General features: G+C 39.7%; 1 protein-coding gene across 1 annotated transcript; it reads right to left on the bottom strand.

Annotated features, from left to right (window-relative positions):
* Positions 1–13,751: 13,751 nt before the first annotated feature.
* On the bottom strand, positions 13,752–14,500 carry LOC136221532 (histone H2A-like). The gene is made up of 2 exons (XM_066008902.1): positions 14,236–14,500; positions 13,752–14,122 (listed from the first exon to the last, which is right to left on the bottom strand). Exons 1-2 carry the CDS (start codon positions 14,440–14,442, stop codon positions 13,883–13,885), a joined length of 447 nt encoding a protein of 148 aa, XP_065864974.1. The 5' UTR covers positions 14,443–14,500; the 3' UTR covers positions 13,752–13,882.
* Positions 14,501–16,193: the final 1,693 nt, after the last annotated feature.

The following is a 16,193-nucleotide window of genomic DNA, read 5'->3' on the forward strand; positions in this document are numbered from 1 at the left end:
GGGGCGGTTACTCGCTGCGCCCGCTTCCTTTATTCGGGTCTCATCCGATCTTAGACCATAGGTCTAAGTATGGGCTGGGCCTGCGAAATGAGTATGACCCAGTTTAGCCTCGCGGGTCATCACATGCCTCCCCTTTAGTTTGATACAAGAGCCCTTTAGGGTCTGTTCATAGGGGACGCTTCGTTTTCGCTTGTCTATTCAAAATTCAAAAACTTGTGAATTTTTCCTCTTTCGTTATTTCTTTTCCGGCGTCATCTTTTCCGGCGTTGACCTCTTATTTCCGTCATTTCTCTGTGTTGTCTTTCCCATGTAAGTTTTCCTCTTCATAATTTGTACCTCGTTCGGCTTTTTACTTCTGTTTATTTCTTTTCCTCAACATGTCGAACCCCGACCTTGACTTCGCACCGTTCGATGAGAGCTACGTCCGCGAGGTTTCTCATGAAGTTGATGAGATGGTTGATGAAGTTTCAACCAGTTCTCATGGGTCTGATTCCCACCCCGTTGACTTCCTCCACCTGGCGAATACAACCGACGAGGGTCTAGGTTTTGACCCTAAGAAGTTGATTCCGCCACCTGTCCCAACCCCCCGTTTGTTACCAAAGAGGGACAGGTCGGGAAGCCTAGTTTGTCGCGAGACCATTGAGGATTTGCGGGTGCAATATCCTTGGCTCCAAGGTCTCGAGACCATCATTCCCGGGGAGGATAGAGGACCGGGCGATTACCCAAAGGGGTATTTCACCATTTTCGTCGCCCAGATTATCTGCGGCTTCACTTATCCGCTGGCGGATGAGATTGCTTCCATCCTCGGCGGTTACAGAATCGCACCTGGGCAGTTACATCCAAATGGATGGGCCGACTTGACCCTGGATAAATTTCTGGCGAATTGTTTGGAGGTTCCTTTCTCGCTTAAAATTTTCTCCAAGCTTCATCATTTCAAGAGTTCGGCGGGGTATTTCACTTTCATCCGCCAGAGCGGATACTATGGTTTTGACGAGAAACTGAACAAGATCCGCGAGTGGGATCGCTCTTACTTTTTTATCAAGTTTAATGAGGGAAATCCGAACTTCCTTCGCCATTGGGGCCGGCCCAATGTGAAGAGTTTGAACTTCGGTTATCCCAGCGAGGAAGAATCCTCCGTCATCAAGTTCCTGAAGAGTACCCTTCCTTTTGTATGGACATATGATCAGGCCTTCCATATGCTAAGGAGCCGAGTAGCGATTGCCTACCGCGAGGGGGATCGCGTGGTCTATATCCCTTATCGTGTTTTTGTACAAGGTACTTTTTATTTCCAAGTTGATGATTTATTTTAACCCTTTGCAGGGGTGATCCTTTATCTCAAATCGCTGCAGATCGGGAGGCTAAAGCCTTAGCGAGAAGGAAGAAGCGGATGGCGGGAACCGCCTCCGTTGTAGGGGCAGATTCTTCTGGAGGAACGATTCCTTCCATTGAGGCGGCTTCTCCTGTAAGGGCCTCCGTTTCACAAGGTCCCGCTTCTGCCTCCGAGGATCTTCCTTTGATGAGGAAGCGGAAGATAAGTGCGGATACAGAGTCTTCTCGTCCCAAGAAGAAGAACACCGCCGTGTCCCTTACTGTTGGCGGTACACCCGTATCCGCCTCATCCAAAGGAAAGAGCAGTACCCCAATTCATGAGGTATCCTGATCTATTCCCTCTTTCTATATTGCTACTTTTTTCCTCATGAGCTATCTGCTGTTCTCTTGATATTTTTCTTTACGCCTTTGCAGCCAATTCCCGACATCAGCGGATGGTGGACTAGGACCTTTGGCACGGCCGTGAGTTTTTCTTGCAAGGAAATTGTCTCTTCCATATACAATGTCCTCGGGCGGCTTCCCTCTGCTTCCCGTGTGCGCGAACAAGTACCGCTCCCTACCACTGTGGAGGGGATCGAGAAGCGTTCTGTAGAGGTATATTGTTGCTTGTCATTCTCTTTCAAGGATCTTGCGTCCATTGTAACCGCCTATTTCTATTCGCCCTTTTTTATTCGTGAGCCTTCTTATATGCAGATTATCAATTTCGCTGAGGGCATTCTCCGAAGGGATGCCGAGCGAGCCAAGGAGTTGGAAGGTCTTGGTACTGAATTGGCGACTCAGAAGTCGCTTTATGATGATGTCCAAGGGAAGGTGAAGGTCCTAGAAGGTGCCCTTCAGAAGGCTGTGAGCGAGAAGGAGGAGGCTCTTAAATCTCTTCAGGCTAAGTCCGATGAGCTGATTCCAAGGAGAGGGCTGAGGAAATTATGGCTGAAGACGGTGCCCGCATCTACTGGTATGGGGAGCGGATTCATGCCGCTTATGAGCATGGACATTAGGGTCTCGTACTTAACCGCCCCAAGGTTCCCATCCCTGAAAAGGATTTAACTGAGAAGTGGGACAAGCTGGAAGCCGAGGATGCTGATATGGATGAGGTACTCCTCTTAGATTGGAAGAGTTTTCAGGAATCTCCAATTATCGGCGAGATCCCTACCCAGAATGCGGAAGAAGGGGCACCGCAGGACATCTCTCAGCCTGAGCAAGAGGTACCGCCCTCTGAAGCAGTTATTGATTCGAGGGTTGAGGATTCGCTTGAAGTAGATCCGCCCACTGGAGGAAATGAGGGAGTCGCTGGAGGCGAGGAAAGCAATAGGGGTGAAGGAGAGGAAGCCGTAGCATAGTTTAATTTATATTTGGACTTTTTGTATGTAACAAACTGCCCGTATATATTAATTTTCTTTCACTTGCCGCTTTGCCTTGCCTATACGTGCGATTATTGTCACTTTATTTTCATGTATGATCCTTGCCTTTTGCCGACTTCATACTTGTAATTCTTCATAGTAATTTTTGCTTTCGCTAGGGTGGCCAAACCCTTTTTGCAATTTTTGAGTACTCGTTTATTCAATTAATTTTATGCCTTACTCTATTATTTTTCTTTCGAAAATAATATAATCATAAGGTTAATCATAAGGTTTTGCGAGTGATGCGTAATCATGCATCCGCCTTTCTTTAATAGGCAACACATTTATGTGTTTTTTGAGTTTAACCCTAAGGGTTTTGCGAGTGATGCGTAATCATGCATCCGCCTTTCTTTAATAGGCAACACATTTATGTGTTTTTTGAGTTTAACCCTAAGGGTTTTGCGAGTGATGCGTAATCATGCATCCGTCTTTCTTTAATAGGCAACACATTTATGTGTTTTTTGAGTTTAACCCTAAGGGTTTTGCGAGTGATGCGTAATCATGCATCCGCCTTTCTTTAATAGGCAACACATTTATGTGTTTTTAAGAACAATCCACATTCGGGCATAACATATTGAATAAATGTAATAATTGAATACCTTTATTGATAAAGAGAAAAAGGTTTATTACATAGGTACACCAACTGTGTGGGATCAAAGCCTCATTAAAACCTTTTATCAGAAAACCCAATGGGAAAAACTCATAAAAGGAAAAAGAGTACTCGTCATTTCCTCGAACTACTCGGCCTTTTTATATAGGCGTAGGTTCTCTAGATTCCAGGTGCGCGGGAGCTTCTTTCCGCTCATTTCTTCTATTTCAAAAGTGGCTGGTCCCAGCTTCTTGGATACTTTATATGGTCCGATCCAGTTGACGCCCAGCTTGCCTTTGCCATCTCTGGATTGTATTTTATCCGCTTTTTTCAAGACCAAGTCGTTCTCGTTGATTATTACTCTTCGCATTCTTCTGTCATGATATTGCTTGATTCTATTGCGGTATACTGCCATTCGCATGTAAGCTTTTTCTCTTCGTTCCTCCACAGAATCCAAAGCATCTCTAATGTTGATAGGATTTTGTGTGTTGCAATAATAAATTATCCGATCTGTGGGCGACTTGATTTCAACAGGTAGGACTGCTTCAGCTCCATAAACTAGCGAGAAAGGTGTTTCGCCTGTTGCTGCCTTTACAGAGGTTCTGTATGCCCACAACATATGGGGTATCTCATCCGCCCAACCTGTTTTTTTATCTCCTAGCCGCTTCTTGATGCCTTGAATCATGGCCCTGTTGGTAACCTCCGTCATACCATTCGATTGGGGATGGTTTACGGAAGAAAAATGATTTTTGATCCCCATGGTTTCGCAGTATGCTTTGAACTTGGCACAGTTGAACTGGGTGCCATTGTCGGTTATAAGCTTTTGCGGGATTCCAAATCGCATGATAATGTTCTCTCGGAAGAACTCGATCATTCGCTCAGGTGTTTGTGCGGTTACTGCCTCTGCTTCTACCCATTTGCTGAAGTGGTCAACTGCGACTATCAAGTACTTCCTTTTCTTTGTCGTTTTTGGGAATGGACCCACTATATCGATTCCCCATGTTGCGAATGGCCACGCCGTCATTATAGCGATTTGTTCGGCTCCGGGAACATGCTTTTCATTCGCATGTATTTGACAATTGTGACATTCTGCAACCATCTTCTGGGAATCTTCCACCACCTTGGGCCAGTAGTATCCCATCAGTTTGACCTTTCTTGCCAACGCCGCCGAAGCTTCGTGCGCGCCACAAATTCCTTCATGTAATTCTCGCAGCACGTAGTCTCCTTCGTTGCGACTAATGCATTTCAACCATGGACATGTGTACGATTTCCGATACAAAGTTCCATCCCGAATTGAGTATCGAGCTGACTGCCCAATTAGCTTTCTAGCTAAGCTCTTATCAACCGGTAAATCTCCTTGCTCCAGATATTGGCGAATGGCCATCCGCCAATCTTCATCGTCTTCCAGTTCTTCGATGACCATAATCTGATCGACCTCGAATCTGGTGCCGATTTTATTTCCAAATTGCATGCCTTTTGACTCCATGGTTCTCTACTTGCCGCTGCTTTTGCCAATTCGTCAGCCTTTGCATTTTGGCCTCGCGGAACATGCACCATCTCCCAAACGAATCCCTTGTGCGTTAACTCTTGTGTCAATCTGCCGACTACCTGATGGTATTTTACTAGCTCCTCCTGTTTCACCAGATAATTTTTTGTGATCTGGTTTATCATGAGTTTGGAATCGCTGTAGATTACCACTCTTTCTGGGGTGAGTTCATTGAGCAACTTCAATCCGCATATCATTGCTTCATACTCTGCGGCATTATTGGTAGTTTTGAAAGTTAATTTTGCTGCATAGCACATGCGAATAACCTCCGGGCCCTTGATGATGACTCCCAGCCCAGCTCCATCTGTAGATAATGCCCCATCTGTGTACATGCTCCACTCTTCTTTTTGTGCCTTCGGACATTCATCGTCATCCCAGGTGAATTCGTTCACGAAATCGGCGAGTACTTGGCTCTTTAGCGCTGGTCTCCCTTCATAGTGAATATCGAATTCTCCCAGGCGAATTGACCATTCCATCAACCGGCCGGATGCGTCAGGTTTCTGTAATACCTTTCGCATTGGGATGCCAGTTCTCACAATGATAGTATGCGCCTGAAAGTATGGTTTCAATCTAGCCGCCGTGGTTATCACTGCGAGGGCCATTTTGTCCAACTTCGAATACCGGAGTTCTGCATCCTTCAGGACTTTGCTTACGTAGTACACTGGATATTGTTGCCCTTCTTCTTCTCGCACCATCACAGTGCATATCGCCATATTGGTGACGGATACGTAGAGAAATAAATCTTCTCCATCCTCCGGCCTACTCATTAAGGGCGGATAACACAGTAATCGCTTTATCCCCTCGAATGCTTCTTGACAATCCGGCGTCCATTCAAAGGACTTGGATTTTTTGATGGCATTGTAGAAAGGTAGACATCTCCTAGCTGAGCATGATATGAATCGCCCTAATGCCACCAACCGCCCATTTAGTCTCTGTACTTCTCTTATGCTCCTCGGCGTTTTCATCTCCATTACTGCTTTAACCTTCTCGGGATTCGCCTCAACTCCCTTGCCGCTAACAATGAAACCCAGGAACTTTCCCGCTCTTGCTCCGAATGTGCATTTCTCTGGGTTCAATTTGAGGCCATATTTGATTAGCACTTCCAGGATTTCTTTGATATACTGCGGGTGGTCTTGCATTTTCTTGCTTTTGATGATCATGTCATCAACGTAGATCGAGAAGTTCTCGCCGGATTTGTCTGAAAATATCTTGTTCATCATCCTCTGGTATGTTGCTCCCGCATTTTTCAATCCAAAGGGCATCACCTTGAAGCAATAAGTCGCCTGGTGAGTTATGAACGATGTTTTGATTTCATCCGCCTTCTCCATGGGTATCTGATGGTAACTGGATTTCACGTCGGTGAATGATAAAGCTTCATATCCTGCAGTTCCATCTACCAATATATCAATGTTAGGAAGCGGATACATATCCTTCGGACATGCCTTGTTCAGATCTTTGAAGTCGACGCACATTCTGTACGTTCCACTTGGCTTTTTGACTAGCACCACATTGGCTAACCACTCCGGATAGGTGACTTCTCGAATTGCATCTGACTTTAGCAAATCCGCCACTGCTTTTTCAATCGCCTTTTGCCGCTCAGGAGCATGTCCTCTCTTTTTCTGTCGCACTGGGGTTGCACCTTTGTCTACATTCAAACGATGGGTTGCTACGTCTGGACTTATTCCTTTCAGTATTTCATTTGGGGCGGCAAATGCCGACTCACATTGGACCAGCACCTCGGCAATGGCTTTCTTCGTTTCTTCGGGGAGGCCCATCGCTATTCGCACATTTTTGTCGCTTGAGATGGCGAATAGTTCCGTTTCGCCCAATGCTTCCGCTGGCAACTTCTCCTCTACCTTATCTTCCTCGTCTGGCTTTGGTTCAAGTGACAATGTATAGGCCTGTTGAGATACAAGTTGATCACCTTCAACTATGACTCGCCCTTGGTGTGTTGGTAAATGTAATGTTAAATGCTTCATTGAGATGAGCGACTCCGTTTCTGACAGGAATGGGCGTCCCAGAATTATGTTGTAGGCCAATGGGAGATCAACAATTGCGAATTCTAAATCACCTCGCCATTTTAGCTTTTTATCGCCCATCTCTGCCTCCAACACCACCTGTCCACTTGTTTGAGAGGATTGACCCCCAAAACCTGTTACATCCATGAATGTATGTTCCACTCGCTCGTCATTAATTCCCAACTTGTTGAATGCAGTCCGAGTAATAACATTACAAGAACTGCCAGTATTAATAAGGACCCGCTTGACGTCCCATCCTTCTACAGCCATTGTAATCACCAAAGCATCCGCATGCGGCTCCGTGATTCGCGCGAATGAGTAATTGAGGGCATCCCCCCTATGAGTGTTGCTTTTTCGCTGTTCACGGCGAGCTCTTTTTGTTGGAGGCTCATAGATCCCGCCGGCTATCACGTCTATCACTCCTTTTTTCTGCTTCTTTTCGGGCCTTGCCTCTTCTTGATGTGGTAACGTTGCATTCTCGTCACTAGTCTCCTTTCGTACAAATTGATTCAGCTTGCCCCTTTCGATCAGCCTTTCAATCTCCTTCTTCAATTCATAGCAATCGTTCGTGTCGTGGCCGTTCAGTCTGTGGAACCTGCAATATTTGTTAGGATGTCGCCCCAAACTGGTTCAACCTTTTACCTCGGGGAACCGCACATCCTTCTTCAGGGGGCTCTTTTTGATCCAAAGTAACACCTCCTGGCGAGTCGTGTTTAATGGTGTCTGATATCCGCCACTTTGAAAGGGGCGATCGCCTCTTCGAACAAAATTACTTTTGGACTGGGTCTGGCGCCGATTGTCCGAAGTGGATCTAGCGGCATCTCTTTCTCGCCGGGTTTGAGCCCTATGTTCCCTGTTGACATCATCCACTTCCATGAATTCCTTTGCTATTTTCATGAGTTCGGCCACTGTGCGCGGCTTGTTACGGATGATTTCCTCCCGCATACTCCAATCTGTGGTTCCATCTGCCATGATGTTGCGGATGCTCACGATATCCGGGTTTTGCAATCGCACCGGAATATCGTTGAATGCGACAACAAATTCCCTTAGGGAATTATAGTTCCTCTATTTGATCTCCTTCAGCTGCCTATCCGTCACATCCGCTGCCATACAGCCCATAAATTTCGCACAGAAATCCTGACTATATTGATGCCAATTGTGAATAGATTCTGCGGGTAAAGATCGAAACCAATCAGATGCGGCTCCGCCCAAAGTTGTCGAGAATAACCTGCAAATGATGCTTTCACTCGCTCCTGCAACTTCCATTAGTTCTCTGTAGTTCCTGACATGAGCCTCAGGATCAGAATTTGGACCTCTACTCTCGGCCTAGGCGAGTACCCCATTCGCTCCATCATGCTTCGTAATTGATCTTCTAAGTCAATATCGGGTATTCGCCGGACTTCTTCCATCCGCTGCTGGTGAATTCTGGGTGGCATCCATCCGCCCATCGGTGTTGAGACGTGTGCCTGTTGGGGGACTAACCGCTGTCCCGTTATAGGATCAAAGTTCCATATGTGCTCTCGCCCAGGAGTCATCAACTCCGAATGTCTGTGAGGAAAAGGTTCCACTTGCTGTAGCGGAAGAGTACCTTGCACTCCTGGCAACGGTTGGGATGGCTGCCAGGTCGGATGTATCATCGTAATGAGATCTGGGTGCGAGTAGTTGCTCGGGTGGCTGTGTGGGTTTGTGCGACTACTCTGGCCCACTTGATTTGGCGCCTGAGATGGCTGCGGGAGGGCCGATATGACAGGGATAGTCGGTGATTGTGTTGAGATAACCACAGGTTCTTGAGGAGCAGCCGCCACGGCGGTATTGTGTTCGGCGAGGGCAGTTAGTAAATTAATCATTCGATCTCCAGCCGCCTGGCTCATGTTCGAAGCCAAGACTTGTCCTGCCATCTGCACGAAATCACTATTGGACATTTCCATCTCAGTTTGCACTTGGACTTCCAATAAGGGACTCAATTGTCCCGAAGGACCCGATGAGCTAGGCACTACAGGCTGTGTACTTGCAGGTTGCGAATTCGCAATCCGTGGTCCCCTGGAGTTCATACTGGTTGATCTAGTGGTAACGCCGGTCGTTCGTGATGGTTCTGACATGTTCTTCGCGTACCTTTAACCAAATGTTGGTAAAAAAGGTCCACCTTCACCGCACCAATGATAACTTGCCGGATCCGATTTGATATTCTCTGCCAGAGTTACCTGCAAAACAGAACCGGAGACAGGATCTCCGGGAAAACTCTCTGACGATCAAGTCAGTTTTTGTAAGAAGGTTGGTAATTTGACAATAGTATTGCGGGGAAAATTGTGAGCGTACCTTTTTCCCTCGTTCTTAAGGCCTTTTATAGGTGTTTTTTAGGTAACCGCCGAGGGCGGTTACTCCTTAGTGGGCCACGTTCTGAGGGCGGTTCCCCCTTTTTAGGCCATGTCCCTTTCGTGGCTTTCATGGCAACGAACGTGGTTCTGAGTGGGAGTCTTGATGCTCCGTTTAGGAATTCGGGGCGGTTACTCGCTTCACCCGTTTCCGCTTATTCGGGTCCCATTCGGGACGGTTACTCGCTGCGCCCGCTTCCTTTATTCGGGTCTCATCCGATCTTAGACCATAGGTCTAAGTATGGGCTGGGCCTGCGAAATGAGTATGACCCGGTTTAGCCTCGCGGGTCATCAATTTTAATTTATCAAAATAAAGGTAACACGCCAAAGTGTGAAATTGTACAAATGTTGTATACCACGCATGTATTTTAGCTAAGATAAGGTGTAATAACATTCATAACATTGAGAGGTGGGAGCAATTTTACCACTAAAGTCTAAAAAGTTGTAATATTACTCCTAAAGTTGGCATCCAAGAGTAATTTTACTTCTAATATTAGCAAGTTTGATAAACTTCAGAAATAATTTATTTAACTGTGTTCTTTGTCATTAATCGTGTGTCTATACTTCACATTTGTGTTTTTTTTATCACTGATTAATAACAAATCACAAACATACGAATAGACGAGGAAAAAAAATTAAAATATATATTGTGTTTTATACGAACTTAACAATATTAAACTCCAATTCTATTATTCAATCCCAAAAAATATATAAAATTTGTTTTTTTATAACCAAATAGTATCCAACCCATGTAAAATAATGAACAAAATATTTGTATTTTATAATAATTTTTGAAATTAATCCAATTTACTAACATCAACGGTAAATTTGCTCTTAGCTCCAAACATAGGGTAAAATTGTATTTTAATATTAGGAGTAAAATGGCTCCATACGGTCAACATTAGTAGTATTTTTCATAATATCCCTTTTATATATATCAAATTCTATTTTTACTGCAATCAATATATCATTTATTAGGGTTGTGCATCAGTGTAAAACCGAACCAAATTAACCGAATACCAAATTGCTAAAATAAAATGAACCGATTTAAACCAACTAAAAAATAAACCAATAGTATCGATTTTTTCAGTTTGGTTCTGTTTTTAACTGAATTAATAACACATTATGATAAAAATCTAAACATTACGCATATTATCAGCCATATAAAAATCTAAAACCTTAATTTCAGCCAATCACAGTCTCAAGTTTATATATGTTTTCTTTATTCCCTTATATAAATCATTCTAGGATATTTTATACAAATTAATAAATATATTGGTTAACTACAAAAATTCTCTCTCATGCCTATTGGCGAATAAGTATTGAAATATTAAAAAACAAATTTAACAATACAAAAAATTTAACATTTGGACCATAAAATTAAATTAAAAGTTCTTGGAATTCTAGAATTACTTATATTTAGAGAAAAAAATTAATTTGACAGAATGATATATACAAGTGACTTTTTTGAATTTTGGAATTGATATTGGTCAAAGAGAGAATATTTTTATTGTGTCGTATTATTTAACACTTTAGTTTTTTCCTATTTTACCCATATTAATTAGTTTAGCATTAATTACCTTTTTATCATTTTACTTTTTCAAAATATGATAAGTGTTGTAATTTAATGAATATTATAGAAAATGATGAACATTAGTAAAGAGAGATAAAGGGTATTCTAGTATATCTACTATAAATTTAATGAAAATCAATCATTTTTTTAATAGGTGTGATTTGGTCAAATGTGGTAAATAATATGAACCGGAGGGAGTAATGTTTTTTCAAAGAGTTTAATAATGTTAATATCATCACTAATTCCATTGAACATAGGGCATACAAGGAGGAATATAAAGAGATAATTTTGTGCTGGGTTGGGGGTTTGGGCGGATTGATAAAAAATTATGCCTAATTGTTTGGAATTGCTTTTTTTTTTTTTTTTTTTTGGAAAATGGAAACTATAACTTTATGACTAATTATTTACCCCTCCAGTCATATTATTTGTTACATTTGGCCAAATCGTAAATGATTGATTTGTATTAAATTTATAATATATACTGAAATAGTATCATTTATCTCTTTATTAATGTTCATCATTTTCCATAATATTCATTAAATTACACCACTCAGCATATCTTGAAAAAATAAAATGACAAAAAGAGTAGTTAATGCTAAACTCATTAATAGGGGTAAAATATGAAAAATTTACATGGAAATGCTAAAGTTACAAATAAGGCACCTACAAATAATATAAAACAAGAAAAATCTTCTCTTTGACAATTATTATGAACCGGATAGAGTATAGTTTATCTATATAAATAGAAAATTGTATAATTGGTACTTACTATAATCAGTTTGGTTTGGTTTTTTTAGTAATTTTTATAAAACCGAACCGAAAACCGATAATTTGAAAAAATCTGAACCAATTCCGAACTGAATGGTAATACAACCGAAAACAAAATTTTAATACGGATCGGTTCGATTTTGTGAAATTAGCGAACTGAATGGTTAATTAATTTATTGAGTATTTAATTACAAAATCAAACTTGATTAATATATGATAGACGATGAATTTCTATAAGTTTGTTCAAAATGACTCCATTTTACTTTTGTAGTCCAAATCTAACTTAATTTTGAAAAGTTTTATATTGGTACGTAAAAATTGGTTACTCAAAAGGTAAAACGTATATATACGAATTTTTTTGAAAGTTCGATTTAGCAAAAAAAAAAAAACAAAAAAAAAAAAACGTTCGCCTATAAAGTTGGGTCTCTAATGGACCAATCTTGTACTCGCCACTGGTCGTGGGTTGGAACCCATCCAAACAATAAAAAAAATTATAATTTTATTTGTATAAAATGTTAAAAGTTAGCATTAATTAAAGGTAAAAAACATTTTGAGGACCAATCTTTCATTTTTATACCATAGAAACATTTTGGCATTAAAGACTTAATCTTTTATTTAGACACATTATCAAATTAGCGAGTTGTGAAAATCTAATTCAGTTAAATAAATTATTCATTTCATTTGTGTTTGAAATTATATATTTTTTACATTTTGAGTTAAGGTTCACAGATTCTCTATAACCACGTTACACTTATTAAAAATTCATTCTAAATTGTGAATAATATAAATTATAGATGCATATGAAATGAATAACAATATTTTAACCGCATTATGCACATTTCTATCATTTATTCTCTAATTCATTTTATTCTACATAAAACTTTTATTAACATTTTATTAGCCTAATAGGCCAACTGCAACTTCAACTTAACTAAAACAATTTGATTAAGCTTCTAAATTTATTATTCTAATAGCTTTCTAACTTCTAAAAACTTGAGTAAAGTGTATTTAATTCATCGTCCAACATATGAATTGCACATTGAAATATCATGACGCACAAATATCATCACGTCCAATTATTGAATGCCACGTAGGATATTAAAAAAAAAATTACAAAATTGGATAAAATTGAATACTCATTTACATATTTAGCTCATTTACCCAACATATTACATATATAGATTATATTTTTATAACTTTGCAAAAATACCCTTCATATATATATAACACTTAGAAATTTCTTAGTATTTTTCTTTCATATATATGACTTTTACTTCGCAAATTCGTAATATGCTAATTAGCAGAATGACTTTTAATTCGCAAATTCGCATACTTCACATATACTAATTCACATACTTCGCAAATCTGAGAAGAGCAGCTATGGCTCCAAGAAGAACAATGATGGTTAAAAAAAAAGTTAAAAAATAAAATACAACTCCATTCTCTAACCCGGATTTGGTCATTAAAAACCATGTAAAAAGTCCTAAAAAAACACCCAAATCCATTCATCTTACACAATCCCTCGTTCACAAACATGCAAATCCATAAACCCCAATTTCTTTCTTTGATCAGAAACAAAGAAGTAATAATACCATACCACAACAAAGAAAAGCAAAAGCCACTTCCTTTCCTCAATAAGAAACCATATCATTGTGGTTCCAACGAAAATTGGAACTTGGGTTTCATGAACTTTTGAAGGCGGTATCCTTTTACGCTTCAGGTATTCCCCAGCCTTCAAAATTTAATTCGTCTATTCAGTCTTCCATTAGATTGGTGTATTCTAACCTTCATTACTCTAGATTTGGGGATTGGAGCTGTTTCAAATCAACATTTTTACACTAATAATTGTCTCCAATATTGTTGATGATTATTCCGCCCTTCTGATGAATTTCGAAGAAAAATATAATAATCAAACAAAAAGAAAAATTCAGTCAAGAAAATAAGTGCAAATCAAACTTTTCTAGATCACCGTCATAACAATCAAGCTATTTGTAAGATTGCAATTCTCAAAAAACAATTTAAAACCCAATCTATTGAGGACAAGTGAGAAGTTGGATTCGCCTTTAAAATCATATAACTCGTCATTTCACTTAATCAGGTATTAAATAAGAGAAATTGACTTAGAATGCTGTTTGATGAAACAAAATGTCAGGATTCAATTGAATAAAAGGCCTCAAAATGGATTATCTAAGTGTTAATTGAAAGAGATATACTTCCAAATTACAATACATTTCCAATTACAGCTACAAAAAGAAATCCTAATATGATTCAATAATTAGATCAACAATATTTAAGCTTTCTTTGGAGACTTAGCGGCCTTGGCAGGAGATTTTGGCTCCTGGCTAGCTTTCTCTGTCTTTTTGGGCAAAAGAACAGGGTTTATGTTAGGAAGAACACCTCCATGAGCAATAGTTACATCTGCCAGCAACTTTCTCAGCTCTTCATCATTTCTCACTGCTAGCAATATATGCCTTGGTATTATCCTGCTCTTCTTGTTATCTCTTGCCGCATTCCCAGCCAATTCCAGCAACTAACCACAAACACAAAAATTCAATTCCAATTTCACCGCCAAACATGATAACCCTAACCAATTTCAACAAAATTAAAGAACATAAAATTGAAAGAATTAGGGATTTTGCTTACTTCAGCAGCTAGGTACTCAAGAACTGCAGCTAAGTAAACAGGAGCCCCAGATCCGACCCTCCGTGCATATCTTCCGTTCTTCAAAAACCTTCCGATTCTACCAACGGGAAACTGAAGACCAGCTCGAACGGATCTGGAAACGGACTTCTTCTTCGGGCCTCCACCTTTCCTACCTCCGGCACCCTTCTTAACATTTGTGCTGTCCATCTCACTGAATATATCCGACGATTTCGAAGATGAAAAGAAATGAAGAAGCTTTGATTCTTGTAAGATGATTGTGACGCGGTTTTATAGTCTGGTGGTGTCTGGATTTGGAGTGGATGATGGGAGTATGGAGACCGTTGGATTGCATTATCATCAACGGTGTGAGTCTTTTTAAGCACGATCCGCGTCATTTAAAATGGTTCAATAGAAAGTGAGGGGGGAATTCTAATTTTCCCAATTAAATTTTCAGCGCCGTTTTAAAATTTTAGCACTTTACTTTACCACTACATTTTCAAAAGGTTGTGGTGAATTTTCTGTTGATTTTATTTTTATAGTTTTGGACGTGATGTTGACACGGGCGACTATATAGTAAAATGAATTTGAGATAAAAATATATTGTATTAATGAATTTCAAAAAAGTTTAGGCAGTAATTTTTTTAAAAACAAAATTAGGGAGTAAAATAAAGAGTATTCTGTTTTTTGTTTAAAAAAAAAGAGTATTGAATTGGTTACATAGCAAATAATTTTATTTTATTTTTATGAAATACATAGCAAATAATTAAAACACGTTTTTTTAAACAGAATTATAACACATTATTTTGTTTGAAAGTAGAATTATAACACTTTATTGATGTAATTAAATTGGTTACAAAATATATTAGTTTACATTTCAAATCTATCATATTCTTTTATTTACTATTTTGTTGAGTAACCGAATATTTTTTGACAATTTACTATTGCGTTAAGTAACCGAACATTTTTTCACAGTATCTTAATTGTTTTTTAGGTTATTTTTTCAAGTTTTCAACCTACTATAATATATTTTTTTTATGTCATTTATTTTTTATATGTTATCCTCACAAGCTATACTCACAGCTTTATTTATTTATTTTTACGCATAATGGATCTTTAGTAGGTCTTGGTTGCTGGAATCTTTGAATTCATTTACATCTATATCTATAAACTTCATTACGACATTACCATTTTCACGATGGATGTATCTTCCTAGTTTCTTTTGAATTTCCATATGACGTCTAGATTAGTTGGTCGAAATTGCTTCAGTATCCAATCTACGGCTTTGAGTGTCACTTTATAATGATGGATTTCTAATTGTAAACTCGAGCCATGCACTTCCCGATCCATTTGAAGGTGGTCAAATCTTGTTAATATCTTCTAGCCAATTGGTCGTATCGAATTTGTCTCTACCACTAGATCAATACTAACATTCATATGAGATGGGGATATCTCGAAAGTCGATACTATTTTTCTCATTGAATATCACTGGTTGAGGTTCACCAATGTATATTTTAGCGGGCTTTACTCCCATTGCGATGACATCCTCGGTAGCATTTTTATCAGCTATTCAACCTGAGCTCTTCAAACATTTGCTCTATTGTTTTTCCATTCTTCTCGGATGGTGTCATGGAATCTACAATAGCTATTACTAGATCTTCCTCACTCTAGTACATTTACCATGCATTCGTTGTTCATTCCCGACTCAATGGGCTTATCCCAATCCATTAGGACCGACTCATTCTCACTTTTTTTTCAAATTTTAAATGCCACAAAAGATCTTAAATCCATGTAGCTCATTGCCATCCACCATTACCGATTCAGACTCTCCCAAGTATTGCTTAGCACTAGACTTGACAAATGGCTTCACACGAATTCTTTAGTCTTTCCCTTTTTTGGGTTTTTGGTGATTCTATCCTTATAGCCTAAGCCACGAGTGTGGGTATGACCATGTTCGATCT

The sequence above is a fragment of the Euphorbia lathyris genome, chromosome 3, assembly GCF_963576675.1.
Source record: "Euphorbia lathyris chromosome 3, ddEupLath1.1, whole genome shotgun sequence".
NCBI classification, from domain to species: Eukaryota; Viridiplantae; Streptophyta; class Magnoliopsida; order Malpighiales; family Euphorbiaceae; genus Euphorbia; species Euphorbia lathyris.

Excerpts from the sequence above, each read along its gene's own strand:
- LOC136221532 (XM_066008902.1), bottom strand. The coding sequence starts at position 14,442 with ATGGACAGCACAAATGTTAAGAAGGGTGCCGGAGGTAGGAAAGGTGGA. Across the intron at positions 14,123-14,235 it reads TTGAGTACCTAGCTGCTGAA|TTGCTGGAATTGGCTGGGAA; the intron begins GTAAGCAAAATC and ends GTTTGTGGTTAG.